This window comes from Zosterops lateralis, assembly GCF_965231275.1.
Source record: "Zosterops lateralis genome assembly, chromosome: 33".
NCBI lineage: Eukaryota > Metazoa > Chordata > Aves > Passeriformes > Zosteropidae > Zosterops > Zosterops lateralis.
Window position 1 is genome coordinate 4,135,173 of NC_139793.1, and position 25,859 is coordinate 4,161,031.

Below are 25,859 nucleotides of genomic sequence, written 5' to 3' on the forward strand. Positions count from 1 at the left end.
GGACGGATGGACGGATGGACGGACGGATGGATGGATGGATGGATGGATGGACAGATGGATGGAGAGATGGATGGATGGATTCATGGATGGATGGACGGATGGACGGATGGATGGATGGACAGATGGATGGAGAGATGGATGGATGGATTCATGGATGGATGGACGGATGGACGGATGGATGTACAGATGGATGGATGGATTCAAGGATTGAAGGGTTCATGGATGGATTTAGGTATAGACAGATGATTCATGGATGGATGGACGGATGGATGGGGATAGATGATGGATGGATGGACAGATGGATGGAGAGATGGATGGATGGATGGATGGATTAAAGCATTCATGGATGGATTTAGGGATGGGCAGATCATTCATGGATGGATGGATGGATGGACATATGGATGGAAGGACAGATGGACGGATGGATGGACAGATGGATGGAAGGACAGATGGACGGATGGATGGACAGATGGATGGATGGATGGATGGACAGATGAAAGGGACGGATGGATGGACGGATGGATGGACAGATGGATGATGGATGGACGGACAGATGGATGATGGATGGACAGATGGATGGATGGAGGGATGGATGGATGGACGGACAGATGGATGGATGGATGGATGGACGGATGGATGGACGGATGGATGATGGATGGACAGATGGATGGACGGATGGATGGACGGATGGATGATGGATGGACGGATGGATGGACGGACGGATGGATGATGGATGGACGGATGGATGATGGATGGACGGACAGATGGATGATGGATGGACGGATGGATGGATCCAAGGCTGATGGCCGGGGGCCGGTGGTGGCCGGCGGTGGCCGGGGCCGGCCGGGGCCGGGCGCTGGCGCCGCAGGGGTGGCCGCGGCACCTTCTCACCGAGTGTCTCTTCTCTTCTTTTCTTTTTGTTCTTTTTTTCTCTTTTTTCTCTTTCTCTCGTTTTTTGTGTGCTTTCCCTTCCTTCCTGCAATTTCTTTTTCCTCCACGCTAAAATCACCCGGCCCCATCCCGCGATGTAAGTTGACGGCAGCGCCGCGGTTTGCTCTTAAAAAAAAAAAAAAAAAAAAAAATCAAAAAACCGAGAAAAAAAAAAAAAAAAAAAAAGTAGCGGAATTAGCTAAAAAAAAAAATATAATATATAATAACCTAGAGCGGAGCTGGCGCGGAGAGGCGGCCGGAGGCGGCGGGGGGGGGTCGGGGGGCGCAGAGGGGCGCGGTGCGGGGAATAACGGGGGTCTCCCCGTCCCCTTTCTGTCTCCGCAGGCGGGGAGCTGGTGCTGCCGGCGTCCCCGGGCCCCCCCGCGCCCCCCGCCGCCCCCCGCGCCCCCCCGGGCTGCGGCCCCGACTGCGACGAGCCCTCGGGCTTCGCCTCGGGGGAGGCGGCGGACCCCGAGCCGGACCCCGGGCACGCCCCCGGCCCCGAGCAGCCGCCGGCCGACGACGAGGACTTCGCGGGGCTGGGGGGCGGGGGGAGCCCCGAGGCCGCCGCCCCCCCCGCGGCCACGGCCGCGCCCCGCGGCGCCGGGACCGAGCCCACGGTGGCGGGAGCGGCTCCTCCGGGTTTGGTGCCGGCGGGAGAGCGGCACCCGCGGGAGGGAGCGGGCGGGGGGCGGCGCGGGGGGGGTTCGGCCCCCCCGGTGACACGGCGCCCCCCGGTGCCCCCCACAGCCGCGCCAGGAGCGGTGGAGGTGGTGCGGGAGGCGGGCGGCACCACGGGAATGGTGGTGGGCATCGTGGCGGCGGCCGCGCTCTGCATCCTCATCCTGCTCTACGCCATGTACAAGTACCGCAACCGCGACGAGGGCTCCTACCAGGTGGACCAGAGCCGCCACTACATCGGGGCCGCCCCCGCCGCGCCCGGGGGGGGCCCGGGAGGGGCTCCCGGAGCCGCGTCCCCCACCCCGCCCGCCGGGACCCCCAAGGAGAAAGCGGCGCCCGCGCCCCCCAAAGCGCCGGGAAAAGCGCGGCGCAATAAGGACAAGGAGTATTATGTGTGAGGGGGGGTCTCCACGCGTGTCCCCCCGACCCCCCCTCCCCCTCCAATGCCGCCACCCCCGGGGGGATGTCACCTCCCCGCCCCGACCCCCCACGGGGGCGCCTCTGTGGTTTCTCTGTGTGTGTGTCCCCCCACCCGGCCCTGCCGTGGGAACGGGGGCGGCGCGCCTGGGGGGGGGCGCGGGGGGCGAGCGGGACCCCCCGAGTGGGGTGTGGGACCCCCCCCCTTTCCCGAGAGGGGCGTGGGAATCCTCCCCCCCCCAAAAAAAAACCGCCCCCCTCCCAACCTCGGATCGGTTTTTTTACCCCCTCGCCCCCTCCCCGGGTATTTCTTTATTTGGGTTTATTTTTTAATTTCGAGAGCCCCCGATTGGCGTCGGGACCCCCCAAAAGTCCCCCCGAATCCCCTCCGAGCCCCCCCCGGGCCGCCCCCCCGCCGCGCACAGAGGAATACACGGTTCTATACTTCGTACAGCGGCTCCGCCTCTTCCTGCGCCGCCCCCGGGACCCCCCGAACTCCCCCCGGGGGGATCCCGGCCCTCCCCTCCGCCAGGGGGCGCCGTCCTCCAGGCCCCGCCCTTGTGATGACGTCATTTTTTGATTGGCCACGCCCCCTCCGCCCACCCGTGGCGCTTCCGCCCCGCGCGCGGGACCGGCGCGAGGAGCGCGCGGAGCCGTGACCCCGCGGTGACCCCACGGTGACCCCTCCGTGACCCCGGTCATGGACGGGGAAGGGGAGGGGGAGGGGGAGGGCGCGTCCGCCCCGCCGGGCGCTGCCGGTAAGGGGGCGGGGCCACGGGAGGGGGCGGGGCTGTGAGTCCCGGTGTGGGTGTGGGACCCCCCGGGTGGGGGGCGTGGGGGGTTTTGGGGGCTGTATGACCCCCGGGGGGGGGTGAGACCCTTTGGGGAGTGGTCTGGGGGTGGGCGTGGCCGTGCGACCCCCGTTGGTGCTTGGGGTCTGTCCTGGGTGGGTCCCAGGGTGTGTCAGTCTGGGGGTGGGGGTCCTGGGGCAGGTTTGGGGGTCCCGAGTGGGTTTGGGGTTCCCTGGGTGGGGGGTCTCAAGCCCCCCATTGCCCCCAGCCCTGCTGTACCTGACTGGTCGGGGCTGTGCGTGTTGGGGTGTCAGTGTGGGGGGAGTTATGGGGAGGTGTGGGGGTCCCGGGGGCTGTGTGGGGGTCTCGGGGGCTGTGTGGGGCCTCGGGGGCTGTGTGGGCGTCCCGGGGGGGTCTCAAGCCCCCCGCTGCCCCCAGCCCTGCTGTACCTGCCGGACGGGTCGGCGCTGCCGCTGCCGCTGGAGCCGCCCCCGGGCCCCACGGCCGCGGAGCTGCTGCGCCGCCTGCAGGGGGCGCTGCGCCTCCCGCCCGCCGCCAGCGACGCCCTCGCGCTGTGGTTGGGGTCGGAGCTGCTCGGTGAGGGGGGAACAGGGGGGACACAGGGGGACATTGGGGGGACACGGGGAACAGGGACATTGGGAGGGTCACAGCTCGTGCTGTGGTTGGGGTCGGAGCTGCTCGGTGAGGGGGGGACAGGGGGGACACAGGGGGACATTGGGGGGACACGGGGAACAGGGACATTGGGGTGGTCAGAGCTCGCGCTGTGGTTGGGGTCGGAGCTGCTCGGTGAGGGGGACACAGGGGGGACACAGGGGGACAGAAGGGACACATGGGGACATTGGGGGGACAGGGACACTGGGGGGGTCACAGCTCGCCCTGTGGTTGGGGTCAGAGCTGCTCGGTGAGGGGGGACAGGGGGGACACTGGGGGGACAGGGATACATTGAGGGGACACGAGGAACAGGGACATTGGGGGGATCACAGCTCTCACTGTGGTTGGGATTGGATCTTCTTGGTGACAAGGGTTCAAGGGGACAGGGGGACATGGGCATAGGCCGGACATGGACTTGGAGGGAAATGGGGGACATGGGAGGACATGGGGACACAGAGGGGAAATGAGAATATGGGGGGACATGGGGTTGGGGTCGTAGCTCAGTTGTGATCGGAGCTGCTCCGTGAGGTGGGACATTGGGGGTCCCCGGGGAGACGGGAGGATCCCCCTGGAGGATGGGTGGAGGGATCCGTGAGCCCCTATGGGTGAGGGCCTGTGGGGGTCCCCATGGGTGGGTGGGTCCCTGTGCCCGTGGGGGTCCCTGTGGGGGTCTCTGCGGGTCCCCGAGGGGGTGCCAGCCCTGTGTCCCCCCCAGAGGTGCAGCTGAAGCCGCAGCACCGACCCCTGCGCCTGGTCCGGCACTGGCCAGAGCTGCTGCTGCGCTTCAGCCTCGGCTCGCCCGCGGCCATCGCCCAAGGTGAGGGGTGGGGAGGTCGGGGAGGGTCCCTTTGGGGGCAGGAGGGTCCCCTCGAGGGCTCCCCTGGCCCCACTGACCCCCTGCCCCCCCAGATGAGCCGTGTCTGCAGCTGCGCAGGAACGTGTTCTTCCCTAAGAGCCGTGAGCTGGAGGTGAGGGGGGGACAGGGGGGTCCCCAGTGTGGGGGGATCTATGGGAGGGGTACAAGGGGGACACGGCGGGGTGTAGGATGGGGTCTGGCGTGGTTTAGGGGTCTCTGTGGGTGACCTGGGGGTCTCTGTGGGTCACAGCTGCAGGAGGAGGAGCTGCTGCGGTTGCTCTATGAGGAGGCGCGGGAGCAGCTGCAGGGTGGGCGCTACCCCGTGGACCCTCCCGAGGCGGCCGAGCTGGGGGGGCTCTGCTGCCGCCTGCGCCTGGGCCCCTTCGAGCCCGGCCGGCACACGGAGCTCAGCCTGCGGTCAGCACCGGCCGGACCCCTGCCCATGGAACCCCCACCCATGGAAACCCCTGAGACTCCCTTTGCAACCCCACCCAAGACCACTCTGGGGCATCCCCTGCGACCCCCCACCTGCGGCCACACCTGGGACCCTCCCATGCGACCCCCTTCACCTGGGAGCCGTACCTGGGACGCCCCCATGGGACCCCCACCCATGGGATACACCTGGGACCCACACAGGGATGTCCTCCAGGACCGTCCCACCCCACGGGACCCTCCATCCCTTGGCCACACGGTACCCCCTGACCCCCATATTCCACCTGTGTCCCTCCCGGTCCCCGTGTGACCCCCCCTGACCCCTCTGGTGTCCCCCCAGGCCGCTGCTGGGGGAGCTGATGCCGCCGGGTCCTCCGGCCCGCTGGGGGGCGCTGTTCCGGCGCTCGCGCGAGCCGAGCCCCTCCCAGCGGCTGCTCGAGGCCTTCGCGCATGCGCCGGGCCCGGAGGCGCCCCCTGCCGGATTGTACCGGGACTTCCTGCGCCGCTGCCACGCCCTGCCCGGCTACGGGTGAGGGGGCGGGGGGACCCCGGTTAGAGACCCCCCCCCAGGACACGCCCAATGGGACACCCCCCTGAGACACCCCAAATTGGACACCCCAAATGGGAGACCCCCACTGATGCCCCCAGACCCTCAAGGGAACCTCACAAAGACTCCTCCCAGGGACCCCTCCAGACCTAAGGGACACCCCCAGGCACCACCCAGAAACCCGCCAGATTGACGGGGACACCTCCCCCCAGATCACCAGGGAGCCACAAAAGCACCCCTTGTGCACCCACCCTGTGCCCCCACAGACCCCTCCCAGGCACCCCCCAGTATCTGAGCCCTACAGACTCCCCCCAGACCTCCCCAGGACTCCTTCTAGACCCCAAAATTCTTTGGTATCCAGGCCCTGAGGGATCCCCCAGCATCTTGACCTGCCCCAAGCCACCCCACACTGCACCTGGGGACTCATGGATTTGGGGGGATCCCTGGGGTTTGGGGGTGACCCAGGTGTGTCCCGTTTACCCCTCCAGGTGTGCCTTCTTCCCGGGGGCCATTGAGCGGCCGTCAGGGGGGCTGCTGGGCCGGGGGGGGCTGCGCCCCGTCAGTGTCGCCGTGGGGCTCGAGGGGGTCACCATCATTGACCCCCGACAGAAGGTATTGGGGGGTCTGGGGGGTTTGGGGGGCTGGATGGGGGTCAGGGGGGCACTATGAGTGACCCCTCCATGTCCCCCAGCATGTGCTGCTGTCCCTGACATACCCCGAGCTGTGCTGGGAGCTGGTGGGGGCTGTGGGGCAGGATGGGGACCCCGCAGGGCAGGACGGGGACACCACAGAGCCCCCCCAGCTCTGGCTGGAGTTCGACGGGGACCACGAGGGAGCCCCCGTGAACCGACTGCTGCGAGTGTTCTCCCCACAGGTGTGACGGGGTCCTTGGGGGGCAGCAGGGGGAACCTGGGGGGGTGATGGAGGGGCACTCGGGGACTGTTGAGGTGTTGAAGGTACCTGGGAAGTTCTGGGGCCACTCGGGGGGCTGTGGGGGACAGTTGGAGGTCAATGAGGGGATAATTTGGGAACACTTGGGGGGCTCCCTGGGGTCAGTTTAGGGTCCCCTCAGGGGGTGGGTTTGGAGGCACTTGGGGGTCAGTTTGGGAGTCCTGGGAGGATCCTTTTGGGGGTCCCCGGGGGAGGGGACAACTGGATGGGTGCCAGGGTGGCAGTTTGGGTATCTGTTGGGAAAGATGAAACAAGGTATCCCTGGGGTGGGTTTGGCAGTCCCTTGGGAGGGTCCCTGGGGGGGTGTCCCGGAGGGTTTTGTGTCTCAGAAGGGTTGTGAGGGGTCTCTGGGGGAGAAATTGGGGGGTCCCTAGGGGGTGTGGGGTGGTCCCTGGGGGAGGGGATTCTGAGGGTGTTTTGGGGGTCTTTGGGGAGGTCCCAGGGGGTTTAAGTGGTCCCTGGGGTGGGTCCGGGGGTGTTTTGGGGGTCCCGGGGGGTCCCTTGCCCCCCGCACTGACAGCGCCCCCAGGCGGAGCTGATGAGCGCCCTCATCGAGTGCTGCATCGAGCTGGGCGGGGCGGCCCCGCCCCCGGATGATCAGGCCACGCCCACCGCCGGTGCAGCGGCCACGCCCCCCGAGCCGGCCGGCGCGCGCGGCGCCCCCTTGCGGCGACAGGAGAGCGTGACCCGGCCCCGCCTGCAGCGCCTCGCGACCATCGACTACGTGCGGGAGGGTGCGACAGGCCACGGCGGGGACATGGGGGACAGCAGAGATAGCGGGGACATCGGGGATATCAGGGACAGCGGGGACATGGGGGGCATCCGGGACATGCGGGACATCGGGGACATGGGGGACATCAGGGACATGGGGCAGCAGGGACATGGGGGACAGTGGGGACATGGGAGACAGTGGGGACATCGGGGACTTGGGGGACAGTGGGGACATCAGAGATATCAGGGCCAGCGGGAACATGGGGGACATCCAGGACATGGGGGATATCAGGGACATGGGGGGCAGCAGGGACATGGGGAACAGCGGGGACATGGGGGACATTGGGGTCAGCAGGGACATCCAGGACATGGGGGACATCAGGGCCAGCGGGAACATGGGGGACATCCAGGACATAGGGGACATCAGGGATATCAGGGACAGCAGGGACATGGAGGGCAGCGGGGACATCGGGGATATCAAGGACAGCGGGAATATAGGGGACATTGGAGATTATCAGGGACATGGGGACATCAGGGACATGAGGGACATTGGGGGACAGCAGGGACATGGGGGACAGTGGGGACATCAGGGACAGGAAGACGTGGGACACACACACACACACACACACACACACACACACGGGGTGACCCCAGCATGTATGGGGGGTAGGGGACATGGGGTCGGGGAAGGGGACACAGGAGCTTCCAGGGGACAAGGGGAGCAGACATGGGGGACATGGAGTGGGACAGGGACCTCGGGGGGAATATGATGAGCAGGGGACACGGGATACAGGGTGGTCTGGGGGAATATGGCGGGGGGGGGGGGGGACACACCAGAGCCTGGGGTAGGGGGGGAATTGTGACACCCGAGGGTGGCACAGGGGACCTCAAAGCGTTTCCCGCCCTAAATCGCACCCCAATGTCCCCTCCAGGGCAGGAGCTGCGGCGGGTGAAGCCCCCCCGGCGCTCGGTGTCCTTCTTCAGCCGGGGGGGGGCCGGGGGCGGCTCCTACAGCCCCGTGGCGGGGGGCACCGGGGGGGCCGGGGCCGAGCAGGGCTGAGCCCCCCCTGCACCCCCAAAGCCCTCCCAATTCAGACTGGGAGCACTGGGAGCCCCCGAGACCCCCCTCTCTTTGTACCCACACCCCCAAAATAAACTGCACTGCCACTCCCTCCCACCTTCTCTCCCCAAACAGGGTTTGGTGACGTTTGGGGCCTTTTGAGGAAGGTTTGGGGCTAATCGAGAGCAGTTTGAGAGAGTTTTGAACGAGTTTGGGGATAATCCAGGGTGATTTTGGGCAGATCAAAGCTGATTTAGGGTGGGTTGCAACTTATTTTGTGTGTTCTGGGCTAACTCGTGGCAGTTTTTGAGCTAGTTTGGGATATTTGGGGCTGATTTTGGATAATGCAGGGCATTTTCCAGGCAGTTCCTAGGGGGTCTGAGGCCATTTTAAGTGGAGTTAAAACATTTTGGGGCCAGTTCTGGGGGGTTTGGGGCCTTTTCCGAGTGGCTTGGGGTCCATTCTGGGGGGGTTTGGGACCAGCTGCAGCAGTTCGGGGCCAGTTCTGGAGGATTTGGGGCCAGTTCTGGGGGGTTTGGGGCCAATTCTGGGGGGTTTGTGGCCAGTTCTGGGGATTTGGGGCCAGTTCTGGGGGGTTTGGGGCCAGTTCTGGGGGGTTTGGGGCCAGTTCTGGGGGGTTTGGGGCCAATTCTGGGGGGTTTGGGGCCAATTCTGGGGGGTTTGGGGCCAGTTTGGGGGGGTTTGGGGCCAGTTCTGGGGGGCTTGGGGCCAATTCTGGGGGGTTTGGGGCCAATTCTGGGGGGTTTGGGGCCAGTTTGGGGGGGCTTGGGGCCAGTTCTGGGGGGTTTGGGGCCAATTCTGGGGGGTTTGGGGCCAGTTCTGGGGGATTTGGGACCAACGCAGCCAAATGGCGGCCCCACGTGACAGCGGCCATTTCAGGTTGGGGACTCGGGGACACTTATAAGTGTCACTTATGTCACAATTGTCACTTATATCACACATCTCAGGGGGTTTTGAGTTGCGGGGACTCCCCCTCATTAGCACTAACCAGACCTTTGGGATAAATTCTGCTGATTTTGGGGTAAATCCTGCTGATTTTGGGGCATCGCTCATTGTCCATTTAGGACCTTCACGAACCCACTCAAAATCCCCCTATTTCATTATTTAACCCCGTTTCTCCCCCTTTTCCCACTCGGCAGGGGCTGCGTTTAACGAAAATAACGCATTTTCTACCCATAAACTTCACACGCCTCCACTCTGCGGCAAAGCCGCCTCAGTCCTGAATAACTTCATTTTTTCTTAAGGTGCTTTTTTAGAAATGTAAAGATTTTTTAAGGAGAACCGGTGAGAGTTTTGTGCTGTGGGATGGGTCAGTGTTACTGAGGCTTAAAGGACACAGAGAAACTCCTCTGAAATCCAACATTAACAAAGTTTAAAAACCAGAAGAAAATAGAAACATTTTGATGGGGAAAAGAAATGTTTTGGAATAAATGTTTCTCCTGAGGGAAATCGTGAGGGACGAGGGTTCCCCTCCCCCATCCCGCTGTTCTGTGGGGAGGCGCCATTTTGGGGGGGGAGTTATGGCTGAATAAAAGGGAATTTTCTAAGGAAGTAAGAAGTTTCTGAGGTAAATTTTGCCATTTCTGAGGCAAAACAGGAACTTTCTAAGGGAAATGAAGCCCTTTTTTTTATACAAATCGGACGTTTCTAAGGGAAGTAAGACACCGATGAGGTAAGACATTTTCGAGGCAAATAGGACATTTCTGAGGCAAATCGGACACTTCTTGAGGGAAATCAAACATTTTTGAGGCAAACCAGACGTCTCAGAGGGAAGTGAGATTTTGATGAGGTAAAACCAGACGTTCCTGAGGGAAACCAGACATTTCTCTCAGGGAAATCGGTCATTTTCTGACGGCACTCGGCCATTTCTGAGGCAAACAAGATTTTCCTGCAGCAACTCGTGGTTTTTTTGAGGTAACTCGTGTTTTTCTGAGGTAAAACCAAGGAAAAAAGGTGGATTTTTTTTAACAGTTTAGTCTGTGCGGACACAGCGGAGGTGACTCGGCCAATGCGGGGCATTGCGGGGCAGACGCAGCGATGGCGCCGCGCCCTCGGCGCCGCCCCCGCGGCGACTGCGGCAAAACGGAGGGCGGGGTTTTTAAAGGGGGCGTGGTCTCCTCGTGGCCCCGCCCACTTACTTGTCACTCCCGGATCCCTCCGCGGGCAGATCCCTCCGCCGGCCACGGGACCGGGGACACTTCACACCCATCCTTCCGCCGGATCCTTCCGCCAGATCCCTCCGCCCTCAAAATCCTTTTTTTTTTCCTTTTTTTTTTTTTTTTTGCAAATGGGCGTGGGGGAGGGGCGGAATGAAAATCGGAGCTGTGGGGGAGGGGAATGAGTGGGGGGATGGGGGGTTTGTGCAAATTTAGCGGCAGTTTGAGGAGGGAGGAGGGGACGCAATGAAGTTCCTCCTGTTCGCTCCCCCTTTTTTGTGAGGTAATTTTTGTGTGAGAAATCGCTCAAAAGGGTCGATTTATAAAAGGCTGGAAAGCTTCAAGGAAATGGTGGGTTTAGAGTGAAGAATCGAGGTAGTTTTGCTTCAAAAATTCACTGAGAAATGGGGTTTGGGGGAGGTGAGGGGCAACTTCAGGGTTTGGGTTAAAAATGGGGGCGTTTGGTTTAAAAAAGCAGCTGAAAAGCTGCAAGGTTTGGCTTAGTGGTGATTTTTGAGGGCAAAATCTGTGTCCTGTGACACAAAAATGGCTTAAATCGACCTTAAAGTGCTGGTAAGGCTTTTTAAAAGTTTTAGTGCTATCTTAGTTTTAAAAACAAATTAAAACTGATTTTTTATTCTATTATTTTTCCTAAGAAACAGCCAAGATTTGGAGAAGAGCATCTTTCCAGAGAAAAAATGCTTTAAAATGGCTTCTCCAGGTTCAGCTCCTGAGGAAAAAACAGCTTTTGGGGGCATTTCCATTCAAATAAATGAATTTTAGACATGTCGGAAGTGAGGAAATAAAATGAAGCTGAAACTAAGGAGATGTGGTTAAAAACAATTAAAAATGGACAAATGACTGCGGCCAAAATAATTATTGAAATTAATCTTCTTGTTTTTTTCCCGGATGAAACTCAGAATTTTCAGGAAAACTTGATTCACCTTTTTCATGGAAAATGCATTAAAAGGGCCCTTCCAGGACCAGCCCTTGTGAAAAAGCAGCTTTTGGGTTATTTTCATGAGGAAAACGTGAACTTTGGCCATGTCAGAGTGGCTAAAATGATTTTAAATTTTAAATTAGGCCTTAAACCAGCTGCAAACGGGCAAAATATTACTATAAAAATTAATATTTCAGATAAATCTTCCCTAAATTTGGGGTATTTTGGGGAAAAGGCCTTTTCCAGCACCTGAAATGGGGAAGGAGGGAGGAAATTACATTTGAGAGTCTTAACAATGGAAAAATACAGAAAACAATAATCATTAATAACAATAAGGAAATAAGTTTCTCCTGCAGGAAACGCCCCAAAAAATGTCGGAACGGCTCCTCCCACACCCCCAAAATGCCTCATTGGCTTCGTCAGCAGCTTTAATTAACCCCAGAGCAGTTTTAATTAATGATAATTAAAGAGTTGAGGAGGGGGAGGTTTGTCCACTCCCTTCCAGCATTTTTGGGGTGTCATTTCCTGCCCGGAAACGCCTCAAAAATACCAAAAAGAAGCCTAAAAATGCCTTCAAAAAGTGGGGTTTTATTCCCCTTGTTGTAAACAGGGACTTCCATAACTCGATGTGGCTCGAAATGGGGTAAAATGGTGATATTTTGGTGCATTTTTGTGATTAAAAAAAGAAAAGAAATATGGTGGTTTGGGCTGTGCTGGACCAGGATGGAGGAAAAAAAAAAGTTTAAACAGAGTCGTTTGGGGAACGACCAAAAAAGGGCTTTTTACGGAACAAAAGTCGGTGAAAATTGGGGATTTTAGGGTTTGTATCCCCTCAAGAAGTTTTATTTTCCCTCAAATATTTGTGACCCTTTTGAGGAGAATCGAAGCGGCGCCGTTTTGGCTGCGGCCCAACTCCGTGACGCAGCAAAAGCAAAAAAAAAACAGAGTAAAATGAATGAATAAAAAACCCCAAAAAACCCCACCCCACCTCTAAAACCACCCGCGAAGGTCGAACCCAAAGATTTTAGGGCAGAATCGGCCAAACCGAAGGAAAAATTCTATTAAATTTAACCATTTTCCTGCCGCACCGCGTGGCGCGGCCGAACCCCCACGGCCTGGGGGGGGGGGGGGGGGTGAGGAGTAGGCGCGATTTCTGAGGGAAAAAAATCAAAGAAAACACTAAAAAACGAGAAATAACTATAAAATATGCTTTTTCACACCGGGAGGGGGGCGATTTTGGGGGGGTTTTGCCCTTTTTTGGTGATTTTGGGGACTATTTTGTCGCCCCCGCGGAGGCGGGGCCGGGCCGTTTATAACCGAGGGCCCCGAGCCGGGAGGGCCCGGCCGAGGATCAGCCCCGGAACGGCCCCAAAACCGCTCGAATTTGAGCAAAAAAGCTCTTCAAGAGCTGCTCCATTTTCTACAAAAAGCTCCTAAAATGGCTTTATTCTCTAACCAGAGCTCCAAAAGTGGCTTTATTGCCGACAAAAAGCTCTTAAAGCTGCGAGATTTGATAAAAGGAGCGCCTAAGAATGATTTATTTCATAAAAGAGGCTCTTAAAGCTTTATTTAAAGAAAAAAAAAAGATGAAAGCTGTTTTCCTTTATGGAAAAAAATGAGCTCTTAAAGCTGATTTCTTTCGATAGAAATCCTTAAATTCCGGCGATTCCGGTAATGGGAAAAGCCAGAGCGAGATGGGGCATTTTTAATCAAAAAAAAATGAATGAAAAACCTTTAAAAAGCTCCTAAAGCTGGTTTTTCTTTAAACCGAAGCTTCTAATGCTGATTTTTAAGAAATCGTTGCTTTCAAAGCCGATTTCTGGGAGAAATCGCAGCTCTTTAATTCTTAACATACCATAAATATGGTATTTTCTAAAAGCCGGAGCAACCTGGGGCGGTTTTTATTTTTAAAAAAGAGCTTTTTAAGCTGCTTTAATTTAAAGAAAAAAGCGCTTGATACGCTGTTTTCTGCTAAAAAAGCTCCTTTGATTTAATTTTTTTTAAAAAAAGCTCTTAAAGCTTTAAAAAAAATGTAGTTTTGTCCCCAAATGGGGCCGGGCCGGGCAGCGCAGGCGGGGGCGGCCGGTTTGGGGTGAAATGCGGCTTTTTCAGGCTCAGGATGGATTGAGAGGAGCCAATTTTGAGAAAAGAGCAGGAAAAATGAAGAGTGAAGATGGAGTCGGCAGGGAAAGGAAAGTTTTTCTTCGCAGTGGCCCCATCTGGGGGGAAAAAAAAGGACTTTTTTTGGTAAAATGGCATTGGCAGTTGGACAGGGGAAGAGCAGAGAGAAGAGAGGAAAAAAAAAAGGAGAAAAAGACAGAAAATAGAACAAAAAAAAAAAAAGAGAGAGAAAATAGAAGAAAATCAGAAAAAAAAATAGAAAAAAGAAAATAGAAAAAAATTTTGAAAAATAGAAATTGGAAAAAAAGAAAATTTTAAAAGCATAGAAAAATGAAAAAAAATAAAGAAAATAGAAAAAGAGAAGAAAATTGGAAAGTAGAAGAAACTAGAAAAAAATTAAAAATAGAAAATTGGAGAAAATAGAAGAAATTAGAAAAAAGAAAATAGAACAAATAGAAAATAGAAGATGATAGAAAAATTATAGAAAAAAATGAAAATAGACTGAAAATAAATAGAAAAAAATGCTTTTGGAAAAAATACAATTGGGAAAAACGAAAATAGAAAAAAGAAAATTATAGAAAAAATGAAAAACCCAAGTGCTGAAAATTTTGAGAAGATGGAAGTAAAAGAAAACAGGGAAAAAATAAGAAGAGAGAAAAATTAGAAGAGACTAGAAGAGAGGAAAAATGAGAGAAAATCAAAGAGGATTTAGAGGAGAAAATAGAAGCGAAAAATAATGAAAAAACGAAGGATACAGGGAGAAAAAGGAAGAAAAACCCCGATTTTGGCCCCGGAGCCAGGAAAATTGAGGAATTTAAAAGAAAAAGCCCCAAACGGAGCCAGAGGCAGCGGCCGGGTGAGGCCCCACCCCCCACGGGGGTTTGGGAATTTTGGGGGGATTTGGGGGGTTTTGGGCTTTTGTCGTTTCAGGCGCCGCCGCCGTCGCCCCTCCCCCTTTCCCCCTTTTTCTATTAAACCCCCCAGAAATGGGGAAAACCCCCCAAATTCCTCCAGCGCCCTCCGGCTCCGCCGCTCCCGCCGGCGCCGCTCAGTAAGTGTCCAAAATCTTTTGTTTTTTATCCCAAAAGGCGTCGCGCGGGAGGGGCTGGTGATAACAAAAAAAAAGAAAAAAAAAAAGGGAGAGAAATGATCAAAGAAATGTTTTGTATTTTTTGGGGGGGGTGGGGAAAGGGGGAGGGGGTGTCTCGAGTTTTTTTCCCCCCTCAGGGAAGCAGCAAAATACAGGGAAAAAAAGGCAAAAAAAAAAACGGTGAGAAAAAGCCGAGGAAAGGGAGAAAAAAAAAAAGAGGAGGATTTAACCAAAAAAGGCCAATCTGCACTCAAAACGCGCTCAGGAGATTCCGGCAGGGATTTGAGGAGAAAACCCCCAGATTTGGGGAATGCAGAGAAGTAAGAGTCGATTTAATTTCATTTTTTTTTTTTTTGGAGGGGAGGTCGGTTTTTGGTGGGGAGGGGGCGGTTTTGGGGTGTTTTCCGCCCTTTCCACAGCCGCAAGTGGGAGGAGTCAGCAGCAGCATCAGAAAAAGAAGCTTTTTTGCCCCAAAGTGAAGCTGGAAGAGCAGGAATGTGGCTCCAGGAGCTTTCCTTAGGAAAAGAAAAAACGTAAAAATCCCCCCCAAAAAAAAAATCCCCGCGGAGGGGGAGGGGCTGGAGCAGGCGCGGGGGGAGGGGACAATAATCATCTTTTCAGGTTTTTTTCTCCAAAACCAGCAAACAGGAATGCTTAAATTTAGACTTTTATCCCCAAAACGAGTAAGTGTAGGAGCGAGCGAGGGGTGGGGGGGGAAACCTCAAATTTGAGGCAAAACCCCCCCCCCCAAATTCGGCGGCGGCAGGTACCGGGCGCGCCCCTCCCCCACCCTGAGCCCCCCTGGGACCCGCGCGGGGGGTGGGGGGAAGGGCGGCGGATTTGGGGCGTTTTCGGCCGTTTTGGGGCGTCGGGAGGCGGGGGGAGCGCGGGGACCCCCCCGGACGTGGCATGTGGGCACCTCCCGACCCCAAATCCCCCCCAAAACCGGCGGAAAACCGCGACCATCGGGCGCTTTCACCGATTCGGCCGCTTTTCCCCCCCAAAAACAAAAAAAACCTGACAGGGTGTGTTTGGGGGGGGGGTCTCGTGGGTGTTTTTTGCAGCCCCCGCCGGCCCTGCCCCCGCCAGAGGAGCCTCCGAGAGCCAGAATGGGGCAAAAAAACCCCAAAACAGGGTCTGCAGGAGACAGTAGGGAGCCAGAAATTGGTATTTGTGCCGCTTTCACCCCAAAATGGGCTATTCCAGGGATGGAAGGGGAGGGGGAGCTTTGGGATTGGCTGCTTTCCCCCCCTAAGAAAAGACCCCAAAATTGCCTTTAGAATGCGCTGCTGGCAGGGCCCGCCCCCCAAGTTGGGAATTTAACCAAAAAATGGCTTTATTCCCCCAAAAAAAGTGCTTAGTCAGTGCCTTGGCGTGGTGCCTGGGGAGGGGGAGGAGCTTTTGAATCATTTTCCCTGGATTTTTTCCCCCCCAAAGGAAAGGGATGGAGGAGCAGGATTTGGGGATGGGGGGTTGGGTGTTGTCTCTCTCCCCTCCCCACAGTGACAGTGCCAAAACCGCCTCGATTCGCCCCAAAACGGAACAATTTGCTCCAAAAAAAGCTTAAAAACTAGAATTTCCCCCCAAAATAAGAGGCAGGAAAAGGTGAGCGAGCGGAGTAAGTACCGGCCGGGCCCCCGCGGGACGCGCCGACCCCAAAAATCCCCCGTTTTCGGCCCAAACTGCGAGGGGGGCGCGTGATTAACCCAAAACTCCCCGATTTTCTGAGCTAATTCTGCGCCGGGGGCGCGCGTTGGACCCCGAGCGGCCCTTTCCGAGCCCGTTTAGCGCCGGTCGGCCCCAAATCCCCGTTTCTGGCCTCGTTCTGCGCCCGGATCGCGTGTCCGACCCCAAATCCTCGTTTCTGACCTCGTTGTGTGTGCCGGGGGCGCGGGATTAACCCCGATCTGAACCCATTTTGCGCCCCAAATGTCTCTTTCCAGCCCAATTTTGCGACCGGGACGCGTCCGTGACCCGAGATCCCCGTTTGTGTTTTGCGCCTGGGCCGTGAGTCGGACCCAAAATCCCCATTTCTCTGCCCAAATTGCGCCGGGAGCGCGAGCTGGGCCCCAAACCCCCCAAACCGCCCGTTTTCGGGTGTGCTCCGGCCCCACATTTCCCCACATTTTGCCCCAGATCGTCTGGGGCGGGGCCAGACATGTTTTGGGGAGGTTTTTTTTGTTGTTTGTTTTTTTTTCCCATTTCGGGAGGTTTTTTCTTTTCCTGAGAAAACTTTTCCCTGTTTTCTCAGGTTTTGCTTTTTCTCCTCCGGACCCAAAAAGGCCAAAAAAAAAGCAAAAGGCGCCAGTGGTGGCACCCCCGGGACCCCCCGGGGCGGGGTTCGACCCCCCGTGGCGCCGCTGCTGCTTCTGGCCTGGGGCTCCATCGTGACAGAGACCACCCATATCGTGACAGACACCCCTTTATATCACGACAGGGAGCACCATATTGTGGTGGAGACTCTCCCATTTCTCCTCCTTGACTTGGGGGACTCACAATCCAGAGAAAAGGGTGACCCCCATATCCTGACAGGGGCTTTATATCGTGACAGGAACCCCTGTATTGCGATAAGAACCCACTATCATGATGGGATTTATTTATTCACACGGATTTGGGGGACCCGTGGTACAGGGAGGGGGAGATTCCATGTCATGATTGGGAACCCTTTTGGTAACAGGGCCCTGCATATCGTGACAGGGACTCCTTATTGCGACAGGGACACCCCTGCCCCTCATTTCCCCAAAGCCCCACACTGGGGTGTGACCCACCAGGACAGGGGGTCCCCTATGTCACGACAGGGATTGTCTATCGCAACAGGAACCCACATTCTGCAAGGGCTCTGTATCACAACAGGACCCTGGATCGCTCTGAAGAAGAGTATGGAGACAGGACCCCCCTGTCACGACAGTGCTCCTGTGCTGTGACAGGGACCCCGTGTTGCTCCAAGGACTGTGATGGGGCTTGTATCGCTGTGAATCCCCATTGTCGTGACAGACTCTACTGCAATGGGACCCCCCTGTCGCGACAGGGACCCCCAATGATCAATAAACTGCTGAGTCCTGACCGGCCTTGTGTCGTCATTGGGGCTGGGGGGGGAAATGACCTTGGTATAAGTGACGTCATTGCTGTCCCCTGACGTCACAGCAGCTGGGCGCGCCTGGTGACGTCACCGCCGCTTCCTGCCGCGTGTCCTTTCACAACCCCCGCCCCCTCTGGTGCTTTTGGCCTCGCCCCCTTTTCTGCCCTGTCCCGCCCCCTTCCCGTTGCTGGTTCCTCATTGGTTCCCTCAGTTCCCTCCCCAGCCCCTTATTGGCTCTCCTGGGCCCCGCCCTTCACTCCTCCCATTCCCCACCCCCGCCTCCTCATTGGCTTATCCAGACCCCGCCCTGAGCCCCTCATTGGCTCAGCGAGGCCCCGCCCCCGGTCCGTCACCGGATCCTCCCGCCCGGGGCCGCCGCCGCTTCCTCCGGGCCCGGCCCCGGGACCCCCTCGGACCCCCGGGACCCCCTCGGACCCCCGGGTCCGGCCCCGCCATGTGGCTCTTCTCCCGGGACCCGGTGCGGGATTTCCCCTTCGAGCTGGGCCTGCCCGATGCCGATCCCGAGGCGGACCCGCTCCCGGACCCCGCGGCCCCGGCCCCGCTCTGGCGGCTGCTGCGGGGGCGCCGCAAGGTGGGGGATGGCGGGAGGGGGTTCCGTGTCCCCTCGTGTGTCCCTTCATGTGTCCCCTCCCTATTACCGGATCCCTCCATGGCCACAACCCCGCCATCCCCTGCCCCGAATCCCCCGGGTCCCCTCCATTAGAGACCCCCGTCCTTCTGTCCCTCCGTGTCCCCTCCCCCGGTGTCTGTCCCTCGGTGTCTCCATCCCTTTGTGCCCGCAGGTCTCGCTGTCCCTACGTGTCCCCACGTCACCACACGAGCCATCCTTGTCCCCCATCGCCGGGTCCCAGATGTTTCCATCCCCGTGTCACCGCTGTCCCCTCATTTCCATTTGTCCCCTCATCTCTGCGCCCCCCATGTCCCCACCGTGTCCCCCTTTCACATCTTTACTCCGGCCCCGCATGTCCCCACAGTGTCCCCGCAGTGTCCCCACAGTGTCCCCACAGTGTCCCCACAGTGTCCCCTTGTCTCTCCCTTTCCCCCCGTGCTATTTATTCCCCGTGTTGTCCCCTGACTGTCCCCTGCCTGTCCCCGTGTCCCCAGGCCGATGGAGCTCCGGTGTCGGTGTTCACCCACACTCTGGGCCCGGGGGGGGACCCCGCTGCCACCGCCCTGGCCCGGGCGGGGCTGAAGCGGCTCCGCAGCCTCCGACACCCCAATATCCTGGGCTACCTGGACAGCCTGGAGGTGACAGGAAGGGAGACACCGGGGGGGGGACAGTGGGGACACTGAGGGGGGCGGTGGGGACGTGGGGAGTGAGGAGATGGTGGTGAGTGAGGGGACATTGTGGGGACAGGAATGGTGGGGCTGCTGAGGGGACACAGGAGGAACTTGGGGGGTCCCCGGGGTGACCAGAGTGTCCCCCCAGACGGAGCAGTGCCTGTACCTGGTGACAGAGGCCGTGACCCCCCTGCGGCGGCACCTGAGGCTGCACCCCCCGAGCGGGGACTCGGGCGAGCAGGAGGTGGCCTGGGGGCTGCAGAGGCTGCTGGTGAGAAGGGGGGATTTGGGGGGGTCTGGGGGCTGCAGAGACTGCTGGTGAGGAGGGGGGTTTGGGGGGTCTGGGGGCTGCTGGTGAGGAGGGGGGTTTGGGGGGTCTGGGGGCTGCAGAGACTGCTGGTGAGAAGGGGGGATTTGGGGGGGTCTGGGGGCTGCTGCTGAGGAGGGGGGATTTGGGGGGGTCTGGGGGCTGCAGAGGCTCTGGGGAGGAGGAGGTGATCTGGAATTTGAGGGGAATCTGAGGGGGGGTCCCTGAGGCCTTTGGGGGCACCCTGAAATCAGGGGGTCGGGGGGGGAATTCCAAGATCATGGAGGGGCTCAGGTGGGTGAGGGAATCCCTGGGATCATGGGGGGTCTCCCTGATCTGGGGGGATTTTGGGATCCAGGTTTTTGGCTCCTGGGTGGGAAGGCACCTTTTCGTGGGGGGGTTACCAATATCAGGGTTTTTTTGTCCCCCCCAGACGGCGCTGGCCTTCCTGGGGGTCTCGGGGCTGGTTCACCACTCCCTGGGACTCGACTCCATCTTTGTGGACCCCGGGGGCGAGTGGAAGCTGGGGGGGCTCGAGAGGGTGGCAGCTGCCACTGAGGGGACCCCCACCCGCCCCCCCGGTGACCCCTCCCGGCCCCAGGACCCCCCTGAGCTCAGCGACCCCTCCCGAGGGAAGGGGGACCCCTGGTGAGTTGGGGAGGGGACATGGAAAGGTGGGGGGGTGGCTGGGGGGGCTCAGGGGACCGTGGGGGTCTCCTGTGCCCCCTCCCCACTGTCACGGCCCCCCCAGGGCAGGGGACATGTGGCGCCTGGGCTGCCTCATCTGGGAGGTCTTCAATGGACCCCTCCCCCGGCCGGGGGCTCTGCGCAGCTTCGGCAAGGTCAGGACCCCCCCCCAAAAGCCTGAGCACCCCCAAACAGCCGGGACCCTCCCCAAAATCCTGGGGACCCCCAAACAGCCAAGACCACCCCAAAATCCTGGGGACTCCCAACCACCCTGGATCCCCCCAGTTTGACTCCCCCCAAACTTGTGGATCCACCAAATTCCTGCTCAATCCCCAGAACCCCCCCAGACTCTGGGCTCCCCCTTACCCTGTTCCCCACAGCCCTTGGGGTGGCCCTGACCCCGTGTCCCCTCTGTCCCCCCAGATCCCCCCCGGGCTCATCCCGCCCTTCTCGGAGCTGGTGGCGGCAGATCCGGGGGCTCGGCCGGGCCCAGGGCCCCTCCTGGAGCGGCTGCAGCGCCCGGGAGCCTTCCTGGCCTGTGCCCTGGTGCGCACCGGGCTCTTCCTCGAGCACTTCCAGGTCTGGCCTCAGCCTCGTCCTCATCTCCGTTCCGTCATCCTCATCCCCATGTTCATTCCTGTTCTTTTATCCTCGTCCTCAATCTCGTCTTTATCTCTGTTTTTTTATCTTGGTGCTTGCTCCTGTTCTTTATCCTCATCATTATCCTCGTTCCTAGCACTGTCTGCTGATCTCTGTTTCTTAATTTTTATCCTTGTCCCATTCTCGTGTTCATTCTTGTTCCTCTGTCCTTATCCTCGTGCCCATCCCTTGATCCCTGATCTTTTATCCTCATCCTTGTTCCCATCCTTGTCCTCTCATCATCAGTTTCACTCTTATTCCTTCATCCTCATCTTCATCCCCATCATCCTTCCCATCCCTGTCCCCTCCTGCTCATCCCCATCTCTGTTCCTTCATCCTCACCCTCATTTCTGTTTCCATTTCCATTCCCTGATGTGTCCCCTTGACCCCCCCGGTATTTTTGGGACCCCCTGACAGGTCCAGGACCCCTCAGAGCGCCGGACGTTCCTGCAGGAGCTGCCCCCTCTCCTGGAGTCCCTCCCGGGGCCCTTCCGGAGGCACAAGCTGCTCCCGAGGCTGCTTGAGGCCCTGGAGCTGGGCAGTGCTGATGCCAGTGCTCTGCCCCCGCTGCTGCAGGTGGGACCCCAAAATATCCACATAAAACCTCCTTGACCCCCAAAATACCACCCACAACCCCCCTGCCCTCTCTGCTGCAGGTAGGACCCCCCCAAAATAGCCCCCTAAAACCTTCCTGACCCCCGAAATACCACCCACAACCTCCCTGCCCTCTGTGCTGCAGGTGGGATCCCCAAAATACCCCCCTAAAACCTCCCTGACCTCCAAAATCCCACCCAAAACCTCCTTGTTGCCCCTGCTGCAGGTGGGACCCCCCCAAAATACCCCCTAAAACCTCCTTGACCCCCCAAATCCCACCCGCAACCTCCCTGCCCCCCCTGCTGCAGGTGAGACACCCCCAAAATATCCCCTAAAACCTCCCTGACCCCCCAAAATCCCACCCACAACCTCCTTGCTCTCCCTGCTACAGGTGAGACCCCCAAAATATCCCCACAAAAGTTCCTTGACCAAAATCCCACCCACAATATCTCTGCCCTCCCTACTGCAGTTGGGACACCCCCAAAAATACCCCCTAAAACCTCCCTGACCCCCCAAATCCCACCCACAACCTCCCTGCTGCAGGTGGGACCCCCAAAATCCCCCCATAACCCCCTTATCTCCCCCTGCTCCCCCAGGTAGCGAAGGTCCTGGACCCCCCCGAGTACCAGGAGCGAATTGTCCCCGTCCTCGTCCGGCTTTTCTCGTCCCCCGAGCGGGGCCTGCGCCTGCGCCTGCTGCAGCTGGTGACTGGGAGGGGACTGGGAGCACTGGGAGGGGACTGGGATGGCACTGGGAAGGACTGGGATGAGACTGGGAGGGATTGGGGGGGCTCTATGGGGTTTGGGGGGTGCTGGGAGGGATCCATGGGTTCAGAGGAGGATCCATGAGGGGTTGATCTGTGGTTTTGGGGGGCTCTGGGGGTCTCTGGGGGTGTTCAGGGGTCTCATCCCCCTCCCCAGCTCGAGGAGTACATTGAGTTCCTGCCTGAGGCCACGGTGGATTCCCAAATTTTCCCTCACGTCGCCCACGGGTTCCTCGACTCCAACCCGGCCATCCGCGAACAGACGGTCAAGGTGAGTCCCCAAAATCATCCAGGACCCCCCAAATCACCTGGGAAACCCCCCCCCAAATCACCCAGGACCCACAGAGTCACCTGGGAAGCCCCTAACTCACCCAGGACCCCCAGACCTCCGGGGATTCCCCCAAAAGTTACCTGGGGATCCCTCAAAACCACCTGGAGACTTTTCTAAAAATCAAATAAAGACCTCCAAACCCATCTGGGGACCCCCCCCAATCAAATGGGTGGGACTGAGTGGGGACCCCTCCCCAAAATGGGTGGGACTTTTCAATCACCTGGAGCTCCCCCTCCTCAATAACTTGGGAACCTCCTTCCAAAACCACCTGTGGGCCCCCAAAACGGGCGAGACTCCCCCAACCACCCCCAGATGGGTTGGATCAGGTGGGAAACCCCCCAAAATCCCATCTGGGGGTGCCCCCTGACCCCCCCTGTGTGTCCCTCCCCCCAGTCCATGGTGCTGCTGGCGCCCAAGCTGGGGGAGGGGCGCAGGGGGGGGGAGCTGCCCCGGCTGCTGCTGAAGGTGCAGGGGGGGGACGCGCTGGGACCCCTGCGCTGCAACGCCACGCTGTGCCTGGGGCGCCTGGCCCCTCACCTGCCTCCCCAGGTGAGCTCTGAGACCCCCTGAGACCCCCCCCATAACCCCCACACTGTGCCTGGGGCGCCTGGCCCCCCACCTGCCCCCCCAGGTGAGCTCTGAGACCCCCTGAACCCCCCCTGAGGCCCCCCCATAACCCCCACGCTGTGCCTGGGGCGCCTGGCCCCCCACCTGCCCCCCCAGGTGAGCTCTGAGACCCCCTGAACCCCCCCTGAGGCCCCCCCATAACCCCCACGCTGTGCCTGGGGCGCCTGGCCCCCCACCTGCCCCCCTCCAGGTGAGCTCTGTGACCCCTCTGAGACCCTCCCATAACCCCCTCTCTGTGCCTGGCCCCACACATGCCCCCCCAAGTGAACCCTAAGACCCTTAAACCTCCCCTGAGACCCCCCCTATAACCCTCCTATAACTCCCCCTTGGGTGCCTGGCCCTCCACTTTCCCCCCAAGTGAGCTCTGAGACCCCCTGAACCCCTCCTTGAGACCCCCATAATCTTCCCACTGTAACTGGGGCACTTGGCCCTACACCTCCCCCCTCCAGGTGAGCTCTAAGACCCCCTGAACCCTCCCAAAACCCCCCCAAAACACTGCCCAGGACACAATTTCTGCTGTGCTCCTCTCCTCACTCTGTGTTCCCCTGTCCCTTCCTCACTGTGTCCCTCCCCTGTGTTCCCCCCTCACTGTCCCCCTGTTCCCCCACCAGACCCTGTCCCCTCTCACTCTGTGTCCCCCTGTCTCCCCCAGACCCGCCGGCGGGTTTTGGCCCCCGCTCTGGCCAGGGCCACCCGGGACCCTTTTCCCCCGGCCCGGGCCGCTGCTGTCGCCGCCTTCGCCGCCACCCATGGGTGCTACTCCCCCCACGAGGTGGCGGGGCGGGTGCTGCCCCCCCTCTGCGCCCTCACTGTGGACCCCCACCCCGGAGTCCGGCAGCAGGTGAGGGTGGGAGGGGGCCTGGAGGGATTTGGGGAGGGGGCTGGGGGCTGGGGAGGGACACAGAGGAATTGGGGAGGGGGTTTGGGTGCTGCAGGTCCTGATGAAATGGGGTGGGGTCCCACTGTGGGGGGTTTCTGGAGAAATTAGGGGGGGTCTGGGTGCTGGGGAGAGACACAGAGGAATTGGGGAGGGGGTTTTACAGTGGTGGGAGGGACGCAGAGAAATTGGGGAGGGGGTTTGGGTGCTGAAGGTCCTGATGAAATGTGGGTGAGGGGTCCCACTGGGCGGGGGGGCAGTCTCACAGCAAGGGGTCCTAAGACAATTTGGGGTGGGGGGTTTTAGGGTGCTGGGGACAGTCCTGAAGTATTTGGGGAGGGGTCTGGGTGCTGGGGGGAGTCTTGGAGAAATTTGGGGGGGGGTCAGGGTGGTTGGGGAGGGTCCCAGTGCACTCTTGGGGAGGGGTCTGGGTGCTATGGAGGGGTGGGGGTCCCGGGGGGTCTCTCACTGTCGGGGTCCCCCCCAGGCGTTCCGGGCCATCCGAAGTTTCCTGGAGCAGCTGGAGGCGGCGGCCGAGGCTGGGGGGGCCCAGGAGGGGGGTGAGAAACTGCAGGGGGGGGACACAAAAAATTGTGGGGAGGGGGTGAAATAATTGGGGAAAAGAATTGAGATTGGGGGAGGAAAAAAGGGGACTCAGGGTGGGGGGACACAGGGGGGGCTCTGGGGGTGCTCCCCCTCCCCGTGACCCCCTCCCCTCTCTCCCACAGACGCCTCCAGCACAGCCCCCACTGCAGGGGGGGGCACGGGGGGCTTGGGGGCCGCCGTGTCCTGGGCTGTCACCGGTGTCACCTCCCTGACGGCTCGGCTGATGGGGGGCGAGGGGGGGGCAGCCCCCCATCACCCCCCCCCAACCCAGGGACCCCCGCAGCCCCCAGCTGAGAGCCCCACAGCCCCCCCAAAAGGTGAGTGACCCCCTCCTCCCAATTCCTGCAATTCCTGACCCCCCACCCAGCCTTGGGGACCCCCCTGAGCCCTCATTTTGCCCCCCCAGAGCCCCCCCCTGAGGAGAACCCCCCTGAGGAGCCCCCCCTGGAAGATGCCGATGGGTGGGATGACGACTGGGGCAGTCTGGAGGTGAGTTTTGGGGGGTGGGAGAGGGGGGGACACAGTGTGACCCCCTCCCCATCCCCTCTCACCTCTGTCCCACCCCCTCCCCAGGACATGGAGCTGCCCCAGAGCCCCCCCGCCAGCAGCCCCGAGGAGGTGGAGACCCCCCCGCAGCCCCCCAGCCCCACCCCCACAGAGCCCCCCCCCAGCGCCCCTCCCCCAGCCGGGGGGGGTGATGAGGGGGGGTGGGGGGTGGGGGGCGAGTGGGGCACGGAGGACGCCTGGGAGGCCCTGCCCAGCCAGCACGGTGAGACCCCTGCCCGGGACCCCCTGGATCCAGCCTGGACACCCCCAGACCCACCCTGGGCACCCTGGACCCACCCCAGGCACCCCCAGACCCACCTAGGACCCCCCAGACCCACCCCAGGTACCCCCTGGGCACCCCCAGACCCATCCCTGGATCTACCCCAGACACCCCCAGACCCACCCTGGACACCCCCAGGCACCCCCAGACCCACCCAGGACACCGCCAGCCCTCCAGACCCCCCCCAGACTCTCTCAACCCCCCACATACCCCCCAGAGATCTTCCCCAAAATCCCCTCCAGAACTGCCTGAGGCGTCCCTCACTCCCTGGGACCCCCAATGAGTCCCTTGGGACCCCTCCCTATGACCCCTCAATGTCCCTGAGGGACTCCCCAACCTTCAGGGACCCCCTGGTTTCCTCTTCAATATCCTTGTGCCCCCCCCTGCGACTCCCCAGACCCCCCAAATATCTCCTGTGACTGTCCCCAACACCCCCTGGGGACCCTGAACCCCCAGACCCCTTTATCCCCCTGCACCCCCTTTCCCTGTGACCCCCTCCAAACCCCCCCTGAGTGACCCCGGTGTCCCCCAGGGCCCCCTCCGGGCCGGCGGCAGCGGGAGCAGCAGCGGCGCCGGGAACTGGAGGCCAAACGCCGGGCGGGTCCCCGGGGTCCCCCCAAACTGGGGGCGCGGAAACTCGACTGAGTTTCGGGAAGACCCCAAAGAGAGGAAAGGGAGGGGGAAAATCCCAGTTTGGGGGTTTTTTGGGGGGGGAAGGAGCGCGGGATAATAAAAGGAATCGATAATAAAAACAACCTCCAAAACCGTAATGACCTCGCCACGGGAAAGGCGGGAAAAATTCCTGAGGGGGACACGTGACTGCGCGGGCACGTGGCGAGGGGCGG

The 25,859-nt window shown here is 59.8% G+C and overlaps 3 protein-coding genes and 1 long non-coding RNA gene across 5 annotated transcripts in view; all 4 read left to right on the top strand.

Annotated features, from left to right (window-relative positions):
• Positions 1-2,009, top strand: part of NRXN2 (neurexin 2) — a gene marked incomplete at its 3' end in the record, with an annotated part of 61,394 nt that extends 59,385 nt beyond the window's left edge. Inside the window, 1 exon segment of the mRNA XM_083881328.1 lies at positions 1,276-2,009. Within this exon segment, the coding sequence (XP_083737454.1) occupies positions 1,276-2,009 (734 nt within the window).
• Positions 2,010-2,643: 634 nt separating this feature from the next.
• FRMD8 (FERM domain containing 8) lies at positions 2,644-8,171 on the top strand. Of its 2 annotated transcripts, none has more exons than XM_083881232.1 (10): positions 2,644-2,786; positions 3,258-3,416; positions 4,207-4,308; positions 4,401-4,459; positions 4,598-4,764; positions 5,120-5,308; positions 5,815-5,938; positions 6,018-6,200; positions 6,807-7,011; positions 7,921-8,171. In XM_083881232.1, exons 1-10 carry the CDS (start codon positions 2,729-2,731, stop codon positions 8,046-8,048), a joined length of 1,374 nt encoding a protein of 457 aa, XP_083737358.1. In that variant the 5' UTR covers positions 2,644-2,728; the 3' UTR covers positions 8,049-8,171. The 2 variants fall into 2 exon arrangements, with proteins under 2 accessions (XP_083737358.1, XP_083737359.1); XM_083881233.1 differs by having other exon boundaries at positions 6,807-7,001.
• A 1,836-nt stretch (positions 8,172-10,007) lies between these two features.
• LOC310921291 lies at positions 10,008-13,730 on the top strand. Its single transcript, XR_014592107.1, has 2 exons — positions 10,008-10,508; positions 10,882-13,730. It is a non-coding gene; the product is annotated as an uncharacterized lncRNA (long non-coding RNA).
• Positions 13,731-17,837: 4,107 nt separating this feature from the next.
• On the top strand, positions 17,838-25,762 carry SCYL1 (SCY1 like pseudokinase 1). The gene is made up of 16 exons (XM_083881256.1): positions 17,838-18,047; positions 18,581-18,724; positions 18,906-19,028; positions 19,498-19,712; positions 19,816-19,906; positions 20,175-20,330; positions 20,808-20,966; positions 21,581-21,688; positions 21,905-22,018; positions 22,472-22,627; positions 23,358-23,546; positions 24,070-24,142; positions 24,311-24,505; positions 24,595-24,677; positions 24,762-24,957; positions 25,547-25,762. Exons 1-16 carry the CDS (start codon positions 17,910-17,912, stop codon positions 25,657-25,659), a joined length of 2,253 nt encoding a protein of 750 aa, XP_083737382.1. The 5' UTR covers positions 17,838-17,909; the 3' UTR covers positions 25,660-25,762.
• The last annotated feature ends 97 nt before the right edge of the window (positions 25,763-25,859 follow it).

What these genes read in the sequence shown, in the direction of transcription:
- FRMD8 (XM_083881232.1), top strand. Translation starts at nt 2,729, where the DNA reads ATGGACGGGGAAGGGGAGGGGGAGGGGGAGGGCGCGTCCGCCCCGCCG. An exon ending in CTAAGAGCCGTGAGCTGGAG is followed by an intron (nt 4,460 to 4,597) that starts GTGAGGGGGGGA and finishes TGTGGGTCACAG; the next exon opens with CTGCAGGAGGAGGAGCTGCT. An exon ending in TGCGAGTGTTCTCCCCACAG is followed by an intron (nt 6,201 to 6,806) that starts GTGTGACGGGGT and finishes CAGCGCCCCCAG; the next exon opens with GCGGAGCTGATGAGCGCCCT.
- SCYL1 (XM_083881256.1), top strand. Translation starts at nt 17,910, where the DNA reads ATGTGGCTCTTCTCCCGGGACCCGGTGCGGGATTTCCCCTTCGAGCTG. An exon ending in GCCTGCGCCTGCTGCAGCTG is followed by an intron (nt 21,689 to 21,904) that starts GTGACTGGGAGG and finishes CCCCCTCCCCAG; the next exon opens with CTCGAGGAGTACATTGAGTT. An exon ending in GGCCCTGCCCAGCCAGCACG is followed by an intron (nt 24,958 to 25,546) that starts GTGAGACCCCTG and finishes GGTGTCCCCCAG; the next exon opens with GGCCCCCTCCGGGCCGGCGG.